Here is an 18,711-nt window from a genome sequence, read left to right on the forward strand (position 1 = left end):
TTAGGAAACATTAAGATTAAGCTTTTACTTAAAAAATACATTTTTTACATAACAACCAATAGCAGAAAATGTAAGGAATACAAAAAATTATATTACCTAGTGGGTCCATGCATTCTTTATGTAGTCTTCAAACAGTTCCAGATGACATTTCCCAGATGGTACAGTTCTATTTATTACATATCATTAATTGAAAAGTGAACAGAAAGATTTTTTGGTGGAGACAGAACACCTTAAAAAATGCCCAACAGCTAAGCAGATAGAAAGTTTCATTTAAATATCCATGGCTCCTCTTAAAGGATCAGAAAGGCATACACTCCATTTTGGCAACAAAGCACTAACTGAACTAAAACTAAACACTGAATTAACCTGCACAAATTGAAAAAAATATTCTAGAAAATGTAGCTTACTTTCCACTAGCAAAGCAGCTAATACTTTTTCAGTTTCTCAAAACATAGGAAGCACAAGGTCAATAGCTTTTCCACTTTCCCAAAATATAATTCACTCCTGTCCAACGTGACAAGTCTTACGGGCCCTGGCCATTTACCAGAGATTAGTCAGTCGAAAAAGTTAAAGCAGTCACCATACACGTCCCTAAATCAATGAGTGTGGCCTGTGGAGGAATGGGCTGGTCATACCTGGTGCCTCATACTGGCAGGATAAACCCGGCAACCCTACAGAGAAATTAGAAGGTTTATTTTATCATTTACAATATCAATAAATTGATTTTTTTTTCAATTTATTTACTGATTAGATAAAGAATCAAAACATATTAATTACTTATACAAGTCCAGATTTAATTACACATGGATGTATAGGCAATACCAAAAGACTGAATGAATACATTCAGGAATACTCATTTCTTCCACAGCTCATACTGAGAACTGTCGGGTCTCATAGTTGAATGTAAATCAATACACTCAATAAATGTGATTTTACTAAATTTAATTCTTTGAAACCCAAAGTAATGAATTACGTTCTTACCAATTTGTTTATTTGTATACCCATATACAGTATATACTGTTTATAGATATTTCTGTGACACAATCTGTTACCAATCAAGTGATGTGCATTTTATTTATTTAATCTGTTATGCTATTTTGATTTTTTTGTACAACAAAGATGAACATTTCTTAGCATATTATTTACTTCTAACAGATGGAAGTGCTGTCTTTAAAAACCTAATAATAACACAATGCGATAAAGGATTTAGAAAACAGTAGAGGAAGTTTACCAACAGTACTCATAAACACATTTCTGAAAGCATATATAAACATCTGTTTACTTCTTAATATTGTAAAATTTATTTTTCACTACACTCATGTGATATGGGTAGCACAATGAAGCAAATACAAAATGAACAGTAAATCTGGAGAAAATAAGGAGCCCCTTCTATCTACTGTTCTTTGCTCTCAGGCAGGGGTGACTGTCTTCCCCACCAAAACTTCATTTCTCCTCAATGGCTTCTTCCATTTCCAGACTAGCTACGGTATCTGACCACCAGAGAGACACTAGCTCATCTGCCAGGTGAAATTTCATGAGTCTACTGCTGTGTGCTCCATTTTTATTGGTGTCTTGAAAATTTGTAAGTGTTTGGGTGAGGCAACAACACAAATCCCTCAGGCAGCTCTTTGGTCAAGGTAGTGTTTTCATACTTGAGTATTTCTTTTTACATTATGTAACAATAATACAAAAAAAGACACTTATGTATGAACCATAAGAGTTACATATATATCAAGTGCCGAATTTATTAACTGCATTTAAAAATTGTAAGAAATATTTTCATTTTAAAATAATCAAACGCACACATACCAGAGTACGTGAAGAGAATGCCATACAGTGACCGAGCACACATTCATGTAGTCTCCTGGAGCTGGCATCTGCTAAAACCTATTATGATTCATGGTTTTCAAAAACACAGTTTCATTTTCTATAACTTTTTTTCTTATGTTTCTTAAAAATTACTTTCTGTGATGTCATGTTGGTGCCATTTTGTGAGGTGTTTTTGTCGCAGACACCAGAATTTCCTGGTTTAGTTTCATTGAGTCAGCAATGTTGTAGATCATTAATTGCTCAGTTGCTACCATGACTACTATCACCATGGTGATATGACGACATCATCACACTGACATTATTTAAGTGTTCTGGCATCAGGAAAAAACGAGCAGACAGGTTAAAGGGACCAAGAAGATACATCGGTAGACAGGCAAGAATTGAACCTGGGAAGACAAAAGACTAGGCAACAAAACTGAAGGATAGGGTGAACTTGTAATATAAGAAAGAAAACAAAGCAGGGTGAAAAACAGAACACAAACACGAAAGTTTTTCTAGCACAAAGGTTTCTTTAAAAAGCCAGAAAGTTGGATAGAAACTTTTTCAACTGAAAGCTATTTATACTATCGTCAAAACTAACGTGGCCCTAGCAACCAGGTTCCAAAATGGTGCCCTCTAAATAAAAACAAATAAATACCGTGTTACGGTATTATTAAATACCAACATATAAGAGTTAGTAACTTTCAAAATACAACATATACAATTGAAATTCTCAACATAAAAGATTCCTGCCAACAAATAATGGTATTGCAGTATTAATCCTGTTCGAGTTCATTTGAGGTCTGTTCTGTTTAGATAGATAGATAGTTTATCCTTCCCTGGAAAAATTAAAGATGAACACGACTCATGACAATAAGATTGTGGCACAGTAACAACAATGTCCAAGCTTTAGTTAACAATTAAAACAAAAATAATTTTAATGTGAACACATTAATTAGGTTGGAATCTGAATCCATTACTGAAATACATTTTTTTTCCTTTGTCTCCAAGGCTAGATATAGCTGATCATTTTTTGGCATCTTTTCTTGATAACATTTTCTTTATTTCAGTCCACCATTATTTTGTGGCAGTGTTGCTTCAACATTACTATGGAAATGACCTGGAAGTGCTACACATGACATATCCAGGTCGACATTATAAAGTTTGAGCTTTGCACATTCTCATTATCTGTGTTTAATGGATTGTCCCTGAAATAATTTGCTTTAGTTATTCTCTTTCCAGTATTAGAACTTTTGTCTACATTTCTGTGACTTTGAAATAGTATTTAGTTTTGGCTTGATGAAAGATTGGACTGATTGTCTGGTTTTGACCTTACCATATTTATGGACTGACATTTGATCGCCTGGTCCTTGTTTCCAATCTTGTTTTCGATATTCTTTTGCACAGCATTTAGGTAAAACGTTCATTAGTTAGGACTTTAGGTATCCAACTACTTTTTCAACTTAGACAATTGGTATTCTTATATTTCTCGTTGCTTTGACTCAGCTTGTTTCCTGACTATTCTCTCATTTAGTTCCAGAAAATACTTTTAACTCATCTCCTGATCACAAAATCATCAATTCTTTCTTTGTGACTGACCACACTTTTTATTCTGGTGACAATAAACCAACATGCTATACCAACATATAAATACAGTAGGTTAAATAAACCCCGAAATATCATTTGATAAAAACACAAACACAATGCAGTTGTTATATTCAAATATATAAATACGTAAGTGGACTCAAGGTAAACTTTGCATGCTATGCCGCAAAGACACCTCCTGTGACCATGTGAATGATGTCTGCCGTATAAAAGCCCATCAATTGTCAGTTTAATGTATTTGTCATGAATATGACGCACAATATTATTTCTAAGTGGTGGATAGCTGATGGGAGCTGGAATGGTGCTCCACATGGAATGAACAATTTCCAATTGTAATACTGCATCACAAAAGTTGTGCATCGATGGGGAGCGTCCTCTGCTATCCCACTCTTGGAAGTTACCATTTGCTTTAGGAAGCAAGGTAAAAGCCATAGTTAAAGTTATAACAAAAATTTTTTTTCTTCCATTGCGTCATTTCCGTGCATCCTCTAACAATTTTTATTGTCACAATTGATGTCTTTGCTGTGCTGTATACAAAGTTTGGTTTATTTCTGACTCTGCCTCGTATATGTGTATTTGAATGTACATGTTGCATGGGTTTTTGTGCTTTATTAAATGTTGTGTTGTGGTATATTTTAACTATATATGTGAATGTGTTCTATGCTCAAAGCTTTTCAATGGAAAGTGCGCTATGTATAGAAAAGTGAATTGAATTCTTATTTATTATTATTATTACTATTTTTCTAACCTGACAGGAAGCCATGGCAGTGCAAAAATGAAAATCGGTGCAGATGGTCCATATAAATGTCCACCCTTTTTTAAAAGTTTATTAATCATCACTCTTGCCAAGCCACTACCATATCCGTGAGAATCTGACTTCCTACAACTTCTGCTTATTCCCTAAAGTCAAGGAAAATGTGCACCAGCAAAAAAAAATGTCACAAGGAAGTCATCATACAAATCATCTATCTAACATATTGACTGTACTTTGCATATTTATGTTGTTAAACATACATTTCTAATTTTGATTTTATGAATCAGGATCTTAAGAACTCCTGATGGTCAAAGTCCAAGTAAATGCCATAAGAACATAAGACATTTGACAAACGAGAGAAGACCATTTAGTCCATCAAGCCCATTTGTTTCGCTAATAGCTAAGCTGTTTCAATATCTCATCCAGATTCTTCTTAAAAGTTGTCAGGGTTTCTGTAATGAGGTGCAGTAGTTAGTGCCACACCCTCACAGCTCCAAAAGGCTATTTTGAATTCTGCAGCAGTCACTGTCTGCATGAGTTTTGCTCTGATAATTCAGATTTTCTTCCGATATCACAAAGACATGGAGGTTAAGATAATTGGTCAAGTACGAGAAAGTGTGGGGATGCCCGTGACTACTCCCTTTGGTGGTCTGGTGGCCCCTTAAGGAGTGGTACTTGTCTTATATCTGTTGCTGCAAGAATTGGTTCTGGCTCTCCATGATGATGAATTGGAATTTCCAGGTTTAGGAAACTTGTGGATGGATGGATGGATGGATGGATGGATGGATGGATGGATGGATGGATGGATGGATGGATGGATGGATGGATGGATGGATGGATATAACAATATGAAAACTAAGACCAGTTAGTAAAGGGTGACTGAAAAAGAAGACTCTAGCCTGCAAAGATCCCAGAGAAGACAAACTTTGGTTTTGTTTGTGGTTGGTACCACAATTTCTTTTTTCATCATGGTGTCCTTATTTATATAGTGACACTTTTCATTTTCTTTGTAAAGTTTGTTGGCTCTGGGTTTGGTCAGAAACCACAGAGCAACTGTCATAAAACTAATTCCACACATATAGGTGCTCCCAGAATTTACTACTAAATGGCCAGGTGTAAACAAAGACTGGACATGAATTCCCAAATTCTACAATTGCTAGAAATTCTCTGGATTTACAAATCTATGAACAGACCCAGAAAACTGGAGGTGACAGCACACTGCTCATCATGGTGTCCTTATTTATATAGTGATGCTGTTCAAAAGGTACATCCTTATCAACAATGTGTTCTGTACAATAAATTAATTCTGCAGTACAAGTCATACTTTCGTACATTTTTGCATTTGACAGTTTATGGTTGTGGTGTTTCTAGCTTTGTGTGAAAAGTAGGGGTTAATGCGGAGGTGTCACCAATAATTATGCACATATAAATGTGCATACAGTACATATCCATGCATGTGTATGTGTGTGCACACTGACTACAATGGCCCAGTTTTTCATATATACAGTATATATATACAGTATACAGTGGACCCTTGACTTACGAACTCAATTCATTCGTGAGGGCTGGTTGTAACTCAAGTTGGTTGTAAGTCAAGACTGTTTTTCCCATAAGAAATAATGGAAATGTCCTTAATGTGTTCCGAACTGCCCACCGCAACACTTACTTAACTTTTTTTAATAGAAACGGGTTGTATAATGTGCATAATTTACCAAAAACACCAATAATTTTTCTAATGTACTAACCAAAAAGTTATAAAAAGTGCCTATCCTACCAGAAACAACAATTTCATACTGTACTCACCATTTAAGTCTTTGGCTTGCAGGAAGGAAGGAGGAGGAGAATGAAATGGAAGGTGGTTATTGTTTGGAAGGAGTTTCCTTATACAAATCTTTTCTTTGTAAAATTGTCGAGATGGTGGATTTCGACATGCTGTACATATTAGCGAGATCGGTCACATGAACGCCACTCTCATATTTCCACACAATTTCCTTCTTCGTTTCGATTGTGATGGCTTTCTTTACATTCATTACCTTCGCTTCCTTCCTTAGCAATTATCAAAATAAATTATATAAATCACTGCACTGACCAAAATTACGTCCACAGACACATGTATCTGGGCTCCGACTGACGCTTACAAATGCTCTCGGCTGTTTGTTTACAATCACACAAGCGGATACACGTGACCACATTCGGGTCGTAAACGCAAGATGTTGGTTGTAATTCAAAACAAAAATTTTGGTGGTAAAGCAAGTTGTTTGCATGTTGGGCCGGTCATATATCAAGGGTCGACTGTACTATATATAATACAGTGGAACCTCGGTTTGCGAGCATAATTCATTCCGGAAACGTGCTCGCAGTCCAACGCACTCGTATATCAAAGTGAATTTCCCTATTAGAAATAATGGAAACTCACATGATTTGTTCCACAACCCAAAACTATTCATATAAAAATGATTAATACAAAATATAAAGTAAAAATACATAAAACAAATTAACCTGCACTTTACCTTTGAAAAGAATCATGGCTTGTTTGAGTGAGTTTCTATACTCTTGTGGGATTCCACCCAACGGGACGACACGCGGAAGAGCGTCCCAAAGCAATCATAGTCTCCTAGCACTGTAGCAGTTCGCCGTAAAAGCGAATCTGAAAAGATCGCAGACATGCTGTAAGCACCTGCCGTCGATGGGTGATACAAGGAACAAGGAGCATTATAAATAAGCAGGGCCCTGCCTGACTGCTGTGTCTGTTTCAAGCTGAATAAACCTGGTGTTGCTAAAGTACTGAGACTCAGCTTTGTATTTTAGTGTGCAAGAAGGGGACTCGCACGTCACAGCACACACGTGCGCGCGCGCAAACACACACACACACGAGCGTGCGCATGCACACACACATACACACACAAGCACGCACGCACACGCAGTCACAATGCTAATGCTGTAGTAAACAGTATATGCTTGTACGGATGTTTACTATGAGTGAGGCACGCCGACTCAGACAGAGAATAGGAGACGATTGCCCACAATCCCGCAGCGAGAGAGAGAAGAACCATCAGCTCAGCTGTGATCACATGACACTCAACAGACAAAGAGTATATGTACTACTCGTACTGCAAGATCTCGCTCGTTTATCAAGTCAAAATTTATTAAAAATTTTTGCTCGTCTTGCAAAACACTCGTAAACCAAGTTACTTGCAAACTGAGGTTCCACTGTATATATAAAAGTGATAGAGAGAGCCATTGGGGACCATGTGGACTCTGAATGAAAACTTTCAAAACAGGCCTTTAAAGTATTTACAGTATAATGTGTCAGTGATCACTTTTCCTTTGCATGAATTCTCTCCATACTGGATTCTGCCTTATGGGTAGTCTGGCACAAGCCCTCTCTGAGTTTGTTGCTCTTGCAAAAGAGTAGGTAATCAATCTTCTTATCCTGGTCTATGCACTTCTGGTACTTTTCAGCAAGGAGAGGGGTACAGGCCTTGAGGTACCCAGAAATTTGCGATATACACTTTATAAGCACACAAATATTTATATATTATATGACCAAAAGTATGTAGACACTGTCCCAAATGACTGAGTTGAGGTGTTTCAGTCACACCCATTGTTAACAGATGCATAAAGATATAGGCACGTAATCTTTATTGACAAACATTGTCAGTAGGAATGATCATACTGATCATACTTGGCTACTGACACTATCATAAGACGTCACCTTTGCCAGTCAGTACATGAAATCTGTACGCCGCTAGATCTGACATGGTCATCATTAAATGCTATTATTATGAAGTGGAAGAATCTAGGAGCAACAACAGCTCACCCACAAAGCAATAGACCATACAAACTCACAAAGCAGGGCTGTTGAGTACATATAAATCACCTATCTCCTGTTACAGTACTCACAACAGAGTTCCAAACTGCCACTAGATGCAACATCAGCACACAAATTATGCATCAGAGGCTTCATGTACTGGGTTAACATGACTGAGCATCAGCACACAAGCTTTAGATCACTATGTGCTACGTCAAGTGTTGGCTAGAGTGGTGTAAAGCAAGCTGTTATTCGATTCTGCAGTAGTGAAAACATGTTCTCTGCTATGATGAAATCTGGCAGTCTGATGGATGAATTTGGGATAGTGGATACCAGGAAAATGCTGCCTTTCTGACTCCATAGTGCCTACTATGAAGTTTGATAGAGGAGGTATAATGAGCTGGGACTGTTTTTCAGGGTTTGGGTTAGGCTCCTTGGTTCCAGTGAAAAGTTAGTGTTAATACTACAACATTCAACAACATTGTAGTAAATTGTGTGCTTCCAACTTTTGACAACAGTTGGGGGAAGGCCCATTTCTGTTCCAGCATGACTGTATACAAAATCACGTTCATAAAGACATAGAGGAATTTATGTGGCCTGCACAGAGCCCCTACCACAACCCTAGTGAACATCTTTCAGATGAACTGGAACGCTGATTGTGAGGCAGGTCTTCTCATCAAAGATCAGTATGTGACCTTACACATGCTCTAAATGGGCATAAATTCCCAGAGATACACTCCAAATTCTTGTGGATATCCTTCCCAGAAGAGTGGTGACTGCTGTACCCACAAGAAGGGAGCTAAATGCTTAATAATGTCAATGGGTTTGACATTAGTTGTCCAAAAAGCTCATCCATGTGTGATGCTCAGGTCTCCACAAAGTTTTGGTCAAATTGTGCATATTAATGGGTTTAAAAAAAATCTATATACTGTATATTTGTCACAATATTTCACACTGACTTGTGTTAATTTAGGGTGCATCAAATCCTTTGTACTTTGACCCATGTTTGTGGTTTTTAACAAAAAAAGAAACAATGTGTTATATATACCCTAAGTTCTTGTCAATAAGCCGCGGCTTATCTAAGGAAAAAAGTTGTGAAAATGAAAAAATAGAATATCGGCTTATACATAAGTCCGGCTTATACATCCATCGCGGGGGTTGCGTTCCAGAGCCACCCGCAAAATAAGAATATCCGCAAAGTAGAAACCATATGTTTATATGGTTATTTTTATATTGTCATGCTTGGGTCACAGATTTGCGCAGAAACACAGGAGGTTGTAGAGAGACAGGAACGTTATTCAAACACTGCAAACAAACATTCGTCTCTTTTTCAAAAGTTTAAACTGTGCTCCATGACAAGACAGAGATGACAGTTCCGTCTCACAATTAAAAGAATGCAAACATATCTTCCTCTTCAAAGGAGTGAAGCAAACAAATCAATATGTCTGTTTGGCTTTTAAGTATGCGAAGCACCGCGGCACAAAGCTGTTGAAGGCGGCAGCTCACACCCCCTCCGTCAGGAGCAGACAAAGAGAGAGAGAGGGAGAGTTTGTTTTTCAGTCAAAAATCAATACGTGCCCTTCGAGCTTTTAAGTATGCGAAGCACTGTGCAGCATGTCTTTTCAGGAATCAGCTTTACAAAAGATAGCAACGTGAAGATAATCTTTCAGCATTTTTAGACGAGCGTCCGTATCGTCTAGGTGTGCAAACAGCCCCCCTGCTCAATCCCCATACGTCAGGATCACAGATAGTCAGCGCAAGAGAGAGAGAACAGTAAGCCGGGTAGCTTCTCAGCCATCTGCCAATAGTGTCCCTTGTATGAAATCAACTGGGCAAACCAACTGAGGAAGCATGTACCAGAAATTAAAAGACCCATTGTCCGCAGAAATCCGCGATATATATTTAAATATGCTTACATATAAAATCACAATTTAAATGACCGCTACGCGCTCGTGTTGACTCGGCGACGCCCAGAGCAGAAAGAACGCGCTCCGGCCGCTCCAACCGCGCCATGCGGGGAGTGAGAGAGACGGCAATATCTCACACTCTCTCCCCCCTTAAAGAAATTAAATGGGCGCGAGTGAGACCACTGACCTCCCTCCCTTCTATTAGTTATAGGTTATAGTACGTTCGGCTTATCCATGAGTCCGGCTTATCTATGATACGATTTTATTTTAAAAATTCGTATGATTTTTGGTCTCCGGCTAATACATGAGTCCGGCTTATAGACAAGAACTTAGGGTAATACATTTTTAACAGTGAATATATCCCAAAAAGGTTGATGAATATTGAATAAAACTGGAGAATAAGCAGGATAAGTGACACTCATTTACTGTGGGGTCAAAGAGATGGAGGCTGTATTAGTTGTACTATGGTTTAAATCCAAATGCCTGGCCATTAATTAATTGATCAGTCTTTATTTTATATGGAGACAAAGAACAGTATAAAGGAACAAATAACTAAAGAGAAAATACATCCCGATGGTCTTGCTGTGTTGAACTACACGGGTTCAAGACTGTATCAGGAACTTGAGGTGGCTACATTGCTTGCCCATCCATTTGAAATACTCAAATCTCCTTTCTGCTGCAAAGAAATACTTTATAATTTGCTAAAATACAGAGCAATTCTCATTTTCTTTTTCAACTTTGTTGGCTCTGTGTTTGGTCAGAAACCACAGAGCAACTGTCATAAAACTCCTTCCACACATATAGGTGCTCCCAGAATTTATTACTAAATGGCCAGGTTTTAAACAAAGACTGGACATGAATTCCCAAATTCTACAATTGCTAGAAATTCTCTGGATTTACAAATCTATGAACAGACCCAGAAAACTGGAGGTGACAGCACACAGCTCATCATGGTGTCCTTATTTATATAGTGACGCTGTTCACCATAAACCATAGTGGAGCAGCAACAAATGAAAGTCTGCTCGATCTTTTCCTGGATTCATTTTGTTGGGAACTGTAAACTAAGGGGCTTTTGAAATATAAAATCTTCTCTCCTTCCCAGCTTGAGAATAAATTGTTAAACCCACTTACCGACATAGCCATGTAGCTCCTTCACAGATGCCATTTGTTGTCAGAAGAGGGGATGATTCAATCCTGCTGCCATGAAGTTGTAGCGATCAAGGCTTGTGGTAGTTAGTCTAGTGGAGCTTTCTGGAATAATCAAAATAATACAACAGAAGTTGTTGCTGAGTCTAATTTGACTTTACCTGCAGTATTTTCACCAAATGATGAGGTTGTTCATTTCTCAAATGGGTCTTTGATTTAAGTATATTATATCAAATAATAATAAATACTTCAAAATCACTGCTAGAACACTGAAGTGAACAGAATCAAATAAACGTTTTTTCCATTCAATACATTTGCTAGAAATTAGTCTACAAATGACAGTGCAATATAAAATACCACATCATTATACAATATACAACAGTACAATGTGCAAAACATAATAAATCATAATTCGATAAAACAGTGCCATAATGTCTAAAACCTGATTTTTAAGTCAAAATATAAAAATAATGGAGGTTAGATCAGGAGAATCAGAGGTGAACCAAAAGTTGTGACCGATTAGAGTGACCGCGGAAGGAAAAGAGTTATTTACCTGCCAAGTGCTTCTTGCCATGGGTGACCAGCAACATTTTGTGATGGTAATGAGTGAAAGAGATGGTTAGCTAGGTGAAGGTGGACTTTGAGTATTTAAATTGCATCTCACAAATGTACTCTCGTTTAGACAATAAACATACTTGCAACTGGTGGCTGTGGAGCTTTCACTTACCATTTAAGATCCTTTTTACCTGGGTATAAGAGGTTCTTGTGTGACTACCATGAGTCTAGAAAATTTACAGGTAGCCCCAGTATGTTTAAACAAATAAATTCCAGCAAAATCTTGGGATGGTCTTGACAGGAACCTATAATAACAAGTGGCATTAAGGTCACCTCAGCCTCTTAACTTTAGTTATTATTATTAATGTTATTATTTTGCTTTGGACCATTGTCGCTATGTGCAGAAAACCTTTTAATCTGGTTATGTAAATAAATGCTGGCCTGTTTTAATTTTAATTCAAGTAAATCGGAATGATTTAAATTCAAATTGCAGCTTATTGTTTGAAGAGGTTATGTAAGAATTTACCTAAATAAGAATAAATCACACACACTATTATCATTAGTTGTCCAAAGCAAGGATTTTATTTGGTCACACACCCAGGGACCCTGGCTGCAATATATTAGTGGTTGTGCACCTTTCATAAGAGCAGGGAAGCTTTTATACACTTTTTGTGCAACGTTTAACAGTTTAAACTTTTGATAGTACGTGCCTCATTTAACATAAAGTTTGTTCACAGAAATGAAGTAAATGTGTCCTGGATAAACCTCATGACCCTGTCTCAGAATGCACCTGTGAAACCCACCATTGCTCAGATGCAGACATTAGTTAATGGTTTAGTTATATATTTAGTATCTGTGACGGTGTGTATCCGCTCCAAGCTCCCTCTTCCAATTTGGGAGCCTCTTGAATCCAACACTGTCGATAATGTAACCGAATGAGCAGGCAGATGAGGACAAATCACACATGGAGCAAGGGGAAGGTGTAAAGTGTGCAGTACTTTTATGAAACAATAAAAAAAAAACTCATCAAAACAGTGTCCAAAGTGCAGTTCTCAAAGTTCAACAAATAATCTATAAAAACAAGGTGTTAAATGTGGAGGTTAAAATTACAATAATTAAATCCTTTAAAACAAAGTTAAGACGACTGGCAGTAAACTGTCCTTTAAAAATGAGCCTTGGCACAACCCTTCAAAACAGCTGTCTCCTCAGCTTAACCCCAACAGGACCTAGCAACTGAGGAGACACCTCTTCGACAGGCACAGCATTCCATCTACGTGGTCAACAAGTCGGGGTCAATGCCGCTTTCATTGTTCACCGCAAGGCTCCTGATCCGGACCCAGCCTCAGGACCATTGACACGGAAAGGCTCAATTTCCAAACCTCTGTTGCCAGCTCCCGCTGCCATCCCAGACTTAAAAGGCAAACTGCACAACTCCTGGTCACTCAAGCTCTCTGTAAATGTTCCGCTAGAGCAATCCAACACTGCAACCCCGAGTGTCAGCCTCACACCCTGCTCCTGGGGTTCTTCTCCTCCAGGCTGTCTGCTTCCTCTCTCTCACACCTGCTCTCTCACTCCTGCGTTCACTCCAGGTAACCTTTGTTCAGACTTTTTCATTGTTTCATTTCATTTCGTTCTCCTCCTCTCTCTTTTTTTTTTTCCATCTCCTGTGCCGGCCTGTGCTTATATGGCTCCATGGGCACAGCATCTTAATCACACACTGATGTAGCCAATGAAGCAAATAAGAACAATAACACCCTCACGTGCAGGTGCGTCTCACCCCAATTACCTCATCAACTCCCTGCAGTTGGGTGAGCACACCCATGGGGACTAACACATCTAAACATATTATTTATTAAAAACTCAGCCATTCTTTCTGATCCACAGTCCCGCTAAATCACAGTATTGCCAAATTGAAGTTCAGGCACACTGCCTCCAAAGTTACAAACAGGAAAACCTACCAATGATTATCCTTATATTACATATCAGATTTAAGCTTTACAGAAATGCAGAAAGATTAACACACAGGCCCTCAGGGGATCCCACAAAATTCACAACAGTCCCAAAAACTTTAAAATCAGACCCCACATGTTATTTGTACAAAGAGACACTGATTTTGTGTGCCTCTCACAGGCTAGAAACAGTAATACTATGCCAACAACAGACACTGAATACAACGACTTACCTGAAATACAACACTAGATGATGTCTTTAAGAACATACAGCAGTAAAAGTGACAGTATGAGATGGCTTTATCTACTGAAAGATAAAAACGTTTGTTAAATCTAGTGGTGTGAATGATAATAACTCCTATCCTATTTGCCATGTCATCATGTCGCCTGGAGTTCTACTCCTGCTGCCAAGTTTCTTTTGCAAATCAATTAAATATACTGGTTTGCACCAAACTCCTCCTGCATTAAAAAATTCTGTGTACTGTGTATAGATTTAGGTCTACCGGATCTATTTCTGAAATTGGAATTGCTCTACCTCAGACCATTTCTGTAAGTTATTGAATTCAGTAAAAACGGCAATTTGAAACAAATTGTTGATTCATTCAAAAAAGTTAATGTTTGTTTAACGGCAAAAGTATTTTCATGCTCAGAATATTATTTGAAGTATATTTTGAGCTGAAAAATGGCATTCTTACTTGTTCTTGGTGTTAGTTGAGAGGAAACAACCCACAACCAACTATTTGCTACTCTCAATCAGTATTTTTTTTCCTCTCTTCTTATTCCTTCAAAATAGCCATACATTAAATTTAGAAAGTAAGAAAGATTAATTTTTATTTTCAAGAAGTTGTTGATTAAATGGTTTATACAGATATTTGCAAGGTTGGGTTGATCCATCCACTGGCTTGACGATGCAGCAGGTAAGTAAATGGTAAAAGAATTCACATCCTTCTTTTATTGTAACTACAAACATTACTGGTTTTACAAATTTTTAGATAAAATATAAAAAGAAGGGGAGAGAAATCCTGCTAGTGAATGCATCCCTGCTGTTCACTCCAGAGGTTCAGTAGCATCTCAGCTGCCTGACGGTGCAGGTTGTTTTATTTTTAAAGTCCTTTTGCGTTTTTATAAAAGTAAAATATGTTATATGTCTACACTAACAAATCATTTGTGGGGAATTCACCTTAGTAGCAGATTAAGTCGATTACTGTTTGCCGCTTGAGAAAACACCCTACCATTGTAATTTCAAAATTTGGACTCCTAAATTTTAAAACTATATTACATTGTTTCTTTAAAATAATGTTTTGTTTTTTTTTCATTTTAAATATTAATTGTTCAAAAATTGGATGAGATAGAGCAATTGCAGTGACAAATTTGGATTCAGCACCCTCTAATCTATAAAGAACACCTGACATTTTTGACAGGAGCAAAGACAAACTATTTTTTGCAGACCATCCAGAAAAACAGGCGACAATGTTTTTTTTCTTAACCATTCTAGGACTGGAACTCTACTTTCGTTCATGATATGAATAATTTATCTTTCATTTATTACATCAGGGTATTTGCTGACCTGTAAATAATGGAATGTGTGTCGACCTGACTGAGTGCTCCTTAAAAATAACTAGCTAAATATACTAATAGAGTTGAAATTATTTAATATGAATAATTCATGCTAAGTTTATGATTTTTTTTTAAGATTGATTTTGGCACATTTATTATTAAGGATGAATATTTCTCTCATCATTGCTGACTTTTCAAGCTGCAGTACACTTTGTGCTGAATGATACATTATCTGACAAACAAAGTTGTGGCCATTTGTATGATGCGACATGAAGTGGTGTATGTTTTCACATCACATTTTATAGTCATTAATTATTGAGTTAAAAAGGTGACAATCATGGGATAACTAAATGTGTGGGGTATCCTCCATGCCAGCTTTCTGCTTTTGCAGGTGTGTCACACTGTTAGACACAAGTAGATGTAAGGATTCCCCTAAAAATGAGACCAGGGCCATTTCCAGAGTTATTTTTTTATTATTGTGGTTTAATTGTCATCATTGAAGACAAATTAAATGAATCGTATGCTATAAATGCATGCAGATTAATTTAGAATTGCTGAAATTTCACTAACATTTTCACTATGAATGCAAATCATAAAAGAAAAACCTTTTCTATTTTGAAAATATCTATTTCTGATATAAATAGCTGCCAGTGAAAGATATGCAAAATCTGTTGTTTACTGCAAAGAAGCAGCAGTCTTTTTTACATTTTTTTTTAATATTTCACATTTCTGTTTCCTAGACAACGCTGAGATAAAAGGCTTTGGGGAGGATGCTGTAGACTGAAAACATTCTGCTCTGACTCACACATAAAGTGGGAGTCACACATTTGCTGGATGTGATGGGTATCTTGCTTTATGTTATTAAAAGAGGAAAGAAAACTCCTGGTTTTACGTTCTAGCACCTTTTTTCTTAATTAATATGTTTAATTAAAGTTTAGATAGATGTATCATAGATGTAGCACAGACAGATGAAGCAATTAGTGAGCTAGAAATGGAGAGAAAAATGGGAACCTTGTGGTTTAAATTGTTTTGCATTAACCACTTGGGGGTTCACAGCTTTCTAAAACCTTAGGTGTTACATTTTAAGTTGGAAAATTTAACCAATGCAGTTCTTCGTTAGATGCTCTTTGCACCAACAACGTGCCTAGAATGAATGGCACAATATCGATCAATTGATTACTCTTTATTTCATATTGCATCCTGACAAAGCAAAGAATACTGTATATTTCCAAGTGAATAGAAAATAAAAGATCATTCATTCATCTGTGGGCAGAGTGGTGGCTCTGAGGGTAGGGATTTGCACTGGCAAATGTTGCCGGTTTGAATCCCGTAAACGCCAAAAGTGACTCTACTTCTTTGGGCCCTTGAGCAAGGCCCTTAACCTGCACTTGCCCCGACCTGGGTATGATGTCCAGCCCTGCATGTAGACCCTGCAGGTAAAACCTGGGGGTTGGTGGCAGAATTGGCACTCCAGCCACCATAAAAAACCTCACAGTGTTCCATTCCATCTGAACTAGTGTGATGCTGAGGTGTCACCTGTTGCATGGCTGCACTCAGGTCCTAATCTGGGATCCTGAGTTGGTTTGTCATGTGGTGGGTGTGAAAATGTGCTATATCAGCATGTGCTCCTAAGCCACGGGTGTCAAACCCCAGTCCTGGAGGGCCACTGTGGCTGCAGGTTTTCATTCTGACCAGTTTTGCTGCTAATTAACTTATTTTGCCTTAGTTTTAATTAACTTCACTCAGGCCCCTTAGTTGTCTCTTTTTTCTTAATTAGTAGCCAAACAATAATGACACACAAAACAAGCCGCCACATGACCAGCTCACCTGTGCCCATCACACAATATCTGGTCTCGGTAAGGTTGATCTCTCAGGTCACCAAAACATTTAGATGGTGTTCTTAGAAAAAACAGAAAAATCAACTGTTTTGGAAATGTCTGTTGTTGCATTATGATAGCAGCAACAAGCTATGCAATTAAATAATGGGTTTAATTAACAGCAAGAATCAGCTTCTCATTAAGAGACTGGTTGGAGTGAAATTGGTTGGAGTTTGAAATCCCAATTTAGCTGGTCATCTGTTGGCTTGTTTCACATCTCATTTCTGTTTGGCTGTCATTTAATGAAGAAAGGAATACATTTAGAGGACTGAATCCTTAAAAACATGGCTATTAAAATGAAAGGAAAAGGAGTTAATTAGCAATGAAAACTGTTTGCTGATTACAAAAAAGGTTAGAATGAAAACCTGCAGCCACTGTGGCCCTCCAGGCCTGGAGTTTGACACCCCTGTCCTAAGTCTTCTCTCTCTCTCTCTCTCTCTCTCTCTCTCTCCATTCATCAGTAACAATTTTGGGATTGAGTAGGCAATGTCAGTGCTGGCAGAACTGGGTGCAAACCAGGGACCAACCCAAAATTATTTTTGGTCCTACCACATCTGCCGTTGAAATCAGCACTCAGTTAGGCTCCTTGGCATCAATGATTCATAATGATGTCAGAAACCGAGGTATCATCTTCGAGTCGTCACTAAGTTTTGAAAAACAAATCTCCATGGTAGTAAAGTCCAGTTTTTACCAATTGAACTGATCTAAACTAAAATCCTTTCTTTCACAGAACGGACTTGAAAATAAGCATTCATGCCTTTATTACATCTCGGCTAGATTATTATAATTCCTGTTATGTGGGGTTGCCTTATCTGCTCTGTCGCACCTTCAGCTGGTTCAAAACGCTGCAGCTAGATTCTTAATTGGGTCGAGAAAAAAGGATCATATCTCTTCCATTTTAGCCTCTCTCCACTTGCTACTGGTGAGGTGTCACATTGATTTTAAAATCTTGCTTGTTTTTAAAGCCTTGTATTTTGGAACGAGACCATGCATCTGTGACCTCCTTCACCCCTATGTGGCACCAAGAGCATTGAGGTCATATGGACAACTACTCCTTGTAGTTCCAAGATCTTGGCTGAAGTCGTGGGGAGACAGAGCTTTTTCAGTTATTGCTCCTAGGCTTTGGAATGACTTGCCTTTTGACATCAGGTCTTCATCTTCTATCAAGGTTTTTAAAAGTCGGCTTAAGTTCTGCTTGTTTTCTTCTGCCTTTCACTGTGTATAATGGGATTGTGGTGGATGTTATAATTGGTTGTTTTATTAATCTGCTTCTGCATGATTGTTTGCATTGTGTTTATTGTAATGTTTCTTTGTACAGCACTTTGGCGCAACTTGTTTAAATGTGCTTTTATAAATACATAACTCAATCTAATAATCAAAACTGATTGCCAGTCTATTGCAGGGAGCATTAATTTTTACAGCCACACTCATGCCAGGACAGTCTAAAGTCACTAAACACCCGCACACACATATGTTTTTAGGATATAAGAGAGGACAGCCTATGATCCAGGGGCATCCAAGGACATCATTCCACTTAAGCAGCCCTTCAAACCTTCCATCCTACAAGATCATCCAATACCTAGCAAATAAAAAGGATGATGTTTGCCAAGTAAACATGAAAAGATGTATGAAGTTAGGTCTAACAGTGTAAGATGACATTAAATGCCTGTTACAAGATTTTCACACTTAAATTACTCAGTGATTTCCTTTTAACTATGGTATAACAAGGCATGATTACAGT

At 37.7% G+C, this 18,711-nt stretch overlaps 1 protein-coding gene across 5 annotated transcripts in view; it reads left to right on the forward strand.

Moving 5' to 3' along the window:
• The window catches only part of kcnc2 (potassium voltage-gated channel, Shaw-related subfamily, member 2), a 316,011-nt gene that overhangs the window by 270,490 nt on the left and 26,810 nt on the right, over positions 1 to 18,711 (forward strand). Inside the window, exon 3 of one of the 5 annotated variants that reach the window (XM_051920017.1) lies at positions 4,170 to 4,929. The exons of the other annotated variants lie outside the window; for them this stretch is intronic. Within the exon in view, the coding sequence (XP_051775977.1) occupies positions 4,170 to 4,282 (113 nt within the window). The 3' untranslated portion in view covers positions 4,283 to 4,929. Of the gene's footprint in view, positions 1 to 4,169; positions 4,930 to 18,711 lie in introns of those variants that run through there. 5 annotated transcript variants of the gene reach the window in all.

This window comes from Erpetoichthys calabaricus, chromosome 1 (genome assembly GCF_900747795.2).
Source record: "Erpetoichthys calabaricus chromosome 1, fErpCal1.3, whole genome shotgun sequence".
NCBI lineage: Eukaryota > Metazoa > Chordata > Cladistia > Polypteriformes > Polypteridae > Erpetoichthys > Erpetoichthys calabaricus.